The 6,836-nt window shown below is 45.5% G+C and overlaps 1 protein-coding gene across 1 annotated transcript; it reads right to left on the reverse strand.

Annotated features, from left to right (window-relative positions):
• Window positions 1-5,361: 5,361 nt before the first annotated feature.
• On the reverse strand, window positions 5,362-6,499 carry fgf23 (fibroblast growth factor 23). The gene is made up of 3 exons (XM_049007832.1): window positions 6,099-6,499; window positions 5,906-6,009; window positions 5,362-5,793 (listed from the first exon to the last, which is right to left on the reverse strand). The coding sequence occupies exons 1-3, from the start codon at window positions 6,307-6,309 to the stop codon at window positions 5,362-5,364; spliced, it is 747 nt and encodes a 248-aa protein (XP_048863789.1). The 5' UTR covers window positions 6,310-6,499.
• Window positions 6,500-6,836: the final 337 nt, after the last annotated feature.

The raw sequence follows: 6,836 nt of genomic DNA on the forward strand, positions 1-6,836 counted from the left end.
CAAAGTAGCCCTATTTTGCAACTAACTCATGCTGACATTTTGCCCTCAGCGAAGCCGCTTGGGAATAACTAACATGGCGCCATTTACCCGGAACTAGGAATGAGGTTCTCAGCTCTTTATTGGTCTATAGCTCTGTCAATCAGAAATACATCCTGGGTCCTGTATCACGAACCAGGATTTCTTGGTTTTCCTCTGACATTGCTAACCTTTCCCACTCATGTCGATTTCTTCTCTTCGACATCAGAAAGGTTCGTCCATTTCTTTCCACACAGGCCACTCAGGAACTTGACATCTGGAGACTAGACTGTAACTCACTCCTAGCAGGTCTGCCTCTGAGAGCCATTCATCCAGAATGCAGCTGCCCAAAACTGCAACAGCACCCTCCTACCTAAAAGAACTTATCTCACCCCACGCTGCGCCATGCTCTCTCCGATCCTCCAGCACTGCTCGGCTGGTCCCACCATCTCTCAAGGTACAAGGTAGACAAACATCTAGACTCTTCTCTGTTTTGGCACCTATGTGGTGGAATGAGCTTCCCCTAAATGTCTGAACTGCTGAGTCATTAGGTGTCTTCAAACGACAACTCAAAGCCTACCTCTTTTGGATATACTTGGATTAGCATTTCCAGGATTGTACTCTTATTATTTAAAAAAAGTGTCTTACTTGCCAACAAGTTTTTTTTAGAGTGATAGTATTGTTAGCTGGGTTCCACTGAACCAGTATCAGAATGTATTAACTGGTGAGACGTCTAAGCACTTATGGAAGTCTCTCTGGATAACAGTGTAAAATGTAAATGTTAAATCCGACAAGTCATCGTCCAATCATGTGTTGTGTTTACACGTAGTCAGCCAACAGAATGCTAGATAGACTCTTGAAGACACGCTCACAACAAATAGGAACAAATATGTTGTTGTAAGATTTTAAGGGTTACAAACATTTTTGACTTTATTCACTTTGCCTCCAAATAAATGTTAGCGGATTTACAGTTAGCGGCACTAAGCTTAGCGAAAGCTAATTGGTCTGCTGACAGTTTAGTGGAACCCTGCCCACCACAGAAGTCAAGAGTATCCCAGCTTTTAAGAGCCTTTCTCAGGGGCCTAAAGGCAGCATCTGTACATCCATCTGCCAGCCTCAGCATTCACGCTGATGACTTTCTGATCACAAGCATCAGTCCTAACACTGGCTGAGTCGCACCCCCCCCCCCCCCCCATATCATACCACAACCTCACTGGACACACATGCCTTTCGGAATAGCTGCTCTTTCCTTGAAACAGACTGACCAGATTAATTCTGGTGAAAGTCATGATGCTTAATTGATTTCACTTTTTTAATCCAGTGAGTTTAGATGAAGGGGCAGACATATGAAAGGAGGATGTTTAAGCCTTGCGACCATGGCCAGCCCGTAGCATAGGCAATCTTCTTTGCCGAGAAGATTGACAGAATCTGTCAGACATTCTCTCCCTCATCCACTACACTACACACTAAGGATTTCCCTCCCCCCTCACTGGCCCAGTTTTCCGGTCTTATGGCAGATGAGATCATGAAAGTCATCTCATCTTCCAACTCTACCACCTGCCCACTTGATCCAATCCCTTCTGCATTGTTTCAGACAATCTCTCTAGACCTTCTCCCCTTCATCACGACTATCATTAATGGCTCCATAACCTCCGGTCATGTACCGACAGCATTCAAAATAGCCAGGGTCATTCCCATCCTAAAAAAACCCACTCTAAATCCCTCAGACACTTGCAGCTACCGACCAGTATCGCTTCTTTCCTTCCTTTCAAAAATCCTCGAACGTACAGTCTACAACCAGCTTTCTCTCTCTTTCTCAGAACAACCTCCAGGATCCTAATCAGTCTGGCTTTAAAGCAGCTCACTCTACAGAGACTGCCCTCTTAGCAGTCACTGAGAAGCTACATGCTGCCAGATTAGCCAAACTGTCATCTGTCCTCATCCTTCTTGACCTATCAGCAGCATTTGACACGGTCAACCACAAAACTCTCCTATCCATCCTTAGGAGTCTTGGCATTGGTGGCTTGGCCTGGCGCTGGCTGGCTTCCTACCTAGAAGGCCGAACATACCAAGTGACATGGAATGGATCCACATCTACACCACATTGTCTTTTCACCGGTGTCCCTCAGGGCTCGGTTCTTGGCCCTCTCCTATTCTCCCTCTATACTAAATCTCTTGGCGAAGTTATATCCTCACATGGCTTCTCCTACCACTGCTATGCCGATGACACTCAACTCATCCTCTCCTTCCCTCCCTCAGACACTCATGTCTCCACTAAGATCTCTGCATGCTTGGCAGACATCTCATCTTGGATGACCACTCACCAGCTAAAACTCAACACTAGTAAAACTGAGCTGCTTTACATCCCGGCTGACTCATCCCCCCTCCAGGACCTTGCGACCTCTTTCGACAACTCCCTGATCCGTCCTTCGGTTTCTGCTAGAAACCTTGGAGTTACCATGGATGATCGGTTTTCCTTTTCCTCACATATCGCCAGTCTTTCTCGCTCTTGTCGGTTTCTCCTCTTTAACATCAGGAGGATACGTCCATTTCTTTCCACTCAGGCTACCCAGATACTCGTCCAGTCCCTCGTCATCTCACGCCTTGACTACTGCAACTCGCTTCTAGCGGGTTTACCACTGAGCGCCATCCGTCCCCTCCAACTGATTCAGAATGCAGCTGCTCGTCTTGTTTTCAACCTTCCCAAGTTCTCCCACACCACTCCTTTGCTGCGCTCCCTCCACTGGCTTCCTGTAGCTGCCCGCATCAGATTCAAAACACTGATGCTCGCATACAAAGCCAAAAATTCTCTGGCACCATCCTACCTAAAGGACCTCATCACACACCGCACTGCACCACGATCTCTCCGATCCTCCAGCACTGCTCGACTGGTCCCACCTCCCCTCAAGGCACAAGGAAGACACACATCTCGGCTCTTCTCTGTCCTGGCACCTAATTGGTGGAATGAACTCCCCCTAGATGTCCGAACAGCTGAATCCTTGAATGTCTTCAAGCGACGACTCAAAACATTCCTTTTTCAGAAATACCTGACGTAGTACTTCTGAACTCTTACTCGGCTCTTCTCTGGTGTATGTGTGTTTAAAAAAAAATAAAAATTCTGTACTTCTCAACGGAGTTTTCAGACAGATGGTATTCATAGCTTTGGTCCTTATTGAGCTAGCATCGGAAATTCATCGCAGAGTCTCAAAGCACTTATGTAAGTCGCTCTGGCTAAGGGCGTCTGCCAAATCCTGTAAATGTAAATGTATAGGCAAATGCTAAGGACGACATCCATCTAGGGAGCGCCACAAACGGGGGAAGAAAAAAAGTGTAACATTCCACTATTCTTAAAGCTAGTTGGTATTAATGTCTTAATATGAAAAGAACAAGCCCACATGAATTTACCTGCTTAGCAAAGCCTATTAAGTAGTAATAATAATGATGATGATGATGATACGTAACTTTCCTGTGAGGCCCACCCCCTCCTTTGTAAATCCCTTCAATAACGAACTCGAACACAAGTTGATCTCTGATCACAGGCATTTATTCGCGTATCCATCCGAGAGTGCCGTGAGAACTAGATAAAATAAAGCACATAAATCATAAAATGAATAAGAAAAAACACATTTTCCTTAAAATTACCAAACACAAATATAAATACAGCTCGCTCACGCCATTAAATTGCAAAATGGACATAAAATCTCGTACCTCATTGGCCGCGTTAATTCAATAGGAGATAAAGAAAGAAATTTATGACTGCAGCTTATATAATAACTACAATCTCCCTAAATATTGACACTTACGAATTACAACACTTTCTCATCCGCATAACAAATACTGCACTTAACTGAGCAAAACGAAAATGTTACCAGCAAAACTGACCAGACCCCAACCCAAACGCAAGATTAGTTCCGCTATATAAATACTACAAAGATCCTTTCAAACATATGCCTTTAAATATAATTGTGATAATTACTAAAATCTTTATTGAAATCAAACAATGCTACGATTTCAGTTATGTTTAAATTATTCTTATATTTAAAGTAATTAAATAAACTCAGGCCGGTCGATCTTACAGGAGACATAGGCGGCCACCTAGGGTTCCAAATTCTTAGGGGACGCCGACTTGCCTTCCTATGCCTGGGAGAGAGGGCGCCGGCGCTGATGCTGCCTAGGGCGCCTCATCGGCTAGGACCGTTACTGCTTGCGACAATGGAGGAATGATTAGTGTATGTGAGGTTTAAAAGGCTGATAGGCGTGCTGGTTTGAAGCTCTAGAATGGTCCGTCCAGCCAACTCAGTATAGCTGGGGGGGGGGGGTGACATCCGAGCATCGCTGAACACCTCTGAGAAACACTTAACAGCTTGTTAAGTCCACGCCCTGCTAAAAGAAATCAAGGCTGGTCTGAGAGCACAAGGAAGCACGATATTATGAAAATGTTCCTAAAGTGTCTTTTTATGACATGGGAAGGCCAAACTCATCGTAAAATAATCAGCAAAGGGGTGACAGCTTCCAGCAGTAGATGCTGATGAGGCTCAGCCATTCATCGGACAAGGCTGGAGGCCCACAACTTGCTGGTAATTTCAGTTCATTTGTACCATTATAAATAATCCACTGAGCCAGAAAATTCATAACCATATAATTTATTAGTGAAAACGTTCATAATCCAAAAAAAAACAATACATATAAAATATTTTTCATTCTATCTGACAATATTAGGAATCAGCATAAATATTATAAATAACTGAATACATTTAAATAAATAAATATTTCTGATATTATCTGGGTCCTCGCTGGTGGTGTCCAGCACCTGCAACACAGCTGTTCTCGTGAATTTCTAACACTGCCTTGTTTCAAAGATTGTTTTTGCATGTCACACGTGGAACAGTTCACCTCACAGATCGCTCCTAGTCCCTGAAAAATCAGATGAAGGGGTTACTCTCTGAAGGAGATAGCACAGCATTACCAGGAAACCTGCTTATCAGCTTGAAATGTTACATATTCTGAGCATGGAAGAAGTGAACTACTGGTCTGTTTAGGCCCAAACACAGCTTATAGATCCTTATACAGCCAAGCAAAGTAATCCATCTGACAAAAAGCTGTCATCCCAGCTACAAGAACACTCACAGCCATATCAGCTGAGGCTAAGAAGACTATTCAAATGTGACTTATGATTAGCCACGGCAGAAATAAAGAAACCAAATGTAAATTAGAGGAACTGTTTTGCAGAGAATCTCCTACTATTATGGCCTTTAAAAAAACTTTAATGAGAGGGTTTTTCAGACCAGCTGGAGAAAACGCAGCCCCCCCTCCACCCCCCCCCCCCACCCCCCCACTACAACTTCCTCAGCCCATATTCCGTGGGCTGTTCAGGTGCTTGGAATGCACCTGCAGCGGGTCGTCGTAGAAACTGGAAATGACCGTCTCCCTGGAAACCGCTCGGCCCAGCTCAGGTAGCTCGACGTCCTGGTCCTGGTCCAGGTCCAGATCTGGGTACTGCATGGAGTCAGAGCCCTCCCAGGGCTGGGGGTGCATACGGAGTGGGTCAGCCAGGTCCACCTGGCGGTTCCTCCTCTCCCTGCGCAGGAGCCTCTCCAGAGGCACCGTGTTCCTCTCAGACAGGAACAGCGAGGAGGTGGGCAGGTTGTGACCTTCCACAAATGGCTGCTTGGCCCCCTCCAGGTTGAGAAGCATGCCATTCCGACAAGAGTAGTAGACGTCCCTGTGGTTCTCCAGAAGCTTGTGGTGGAACAGGCATTCGTCTCTGTTACAGACAGTCTGAAATAAGGACACATTCAGTCATTAAATCCAGCTTTCCCTACGTGTAAAATAACCTAAGTTGGTCACCAAAGCTTTAATGCTTAGAGGAAGCATTTCCATGGACACTTACAGAAGTGAAAGGATTTCCGTCTGCATCCATGCACAAGTACCGGTTGCTCTTCACGCCGAATATCGCTACGCGGTCTCTCGCTTCTGACTTCAGTAAAATGACACCTGTTAGGGAGCGCAGCAAGTACACGGATTAGAAACATCCGGAACATTTCATGCAAGTAACGCAAAAAAAAAGATATGAAATGACTTACTGTAAGAAGTCCTTCTCGTGGTTTTCCTAACTTGGCCGCTCAGACTGATCTCTAGGTAGAAGTTGTTGATGTCCGAGGATGTCTGCAGGTGTACGTATCTTTTTGGGTTTCCCCAGTTGGACCCAAGCAGCGGAGAAGGATTGGGCATGGAGAGGACCAGCGTGAAGCTTGTTAATGCAGCCAGGCACAGCGTGATCAGAGACGGATGCATGGCTATACTGGACGGACAACTGAGGCTGTCAAATCCAGACTTCTCCAAAGGCTGATCCAAGCCTGTCCACGTCGCAGCAGGAGATTATTCTGATGTCCCAAGGGCTTGCGTGCGGCTATTTAAAGCCGCCGGGTGCCACTCCTTGCTCACATCTTTGACAGCGCCCTCGCCCCCAAAACAGATGTGGAGATCCCTGAGGACGCAGAATTAAGGAAATAAGCAAGGAAGGAGTGCATCGGGGTTCCGGCGCTGCCTGTTTACGTTTGAATGTAATTTGGCACAGCGGTTTTTCAGCAAGCAATTTCCGTGCCCCCATTCTCCTCAATCCGCCCAGACAAACCGAGGATATTATGCAAACATACAGGAGCTATACTTAAGGGCGCAGCTGGACGCAGCGTGAGATTGTGTGCATTTTCTGTGCCAACTATAGTGCGGCATTTCCTATAATAAAGCATATAGTAACATGATAGAAGAATTAGCTCCATGTTTAGAAAAAGTTTGAAATGCGGAAGGAAAAGATTTTCTTC

This window comes from Brienomyrus brachyistius, chromosome 3, assembly GCF_023856365.1.
Source record: "Brienomyrus brachyistius isolate T26 chromosome 3, BBRACH_0.4, whole genome shotgun sequence".
In the NCBI taxonomy this organism is placed as follows: domain Eukaryota; kingdom Metazoa; phylum Chordata; class Actinopteri; order Osteoglossiformes; family Mormyridae; genus Brienomyrus; species Brienomyrus brachyistius.

Bases quoted from the DNA above. Each gene is read 5' to 3' on its own strand.
- fgf23 (XM_049007832.1), bottom strand. From the start codon at position 6,309: ATGCATCCGTCTCTGATCACGCTGTGCCTGGCTGCATTAACAAGCTTC. The intron at 6,010-6,098 runs GTAAGTCATTTC...GCTCCCTAACAG, and splicing joins CACGAGAAGGACTTCTTACA to GTGTCATTTTACTGAAGTCA. The intron at 5,794-5,905 runs GTAAGTGTCCAT...TCCTTATTTCAG, and splicing joins ACGGAAATCCTTTCACTTCT to ACTGTCTGTAACAGAGACGA.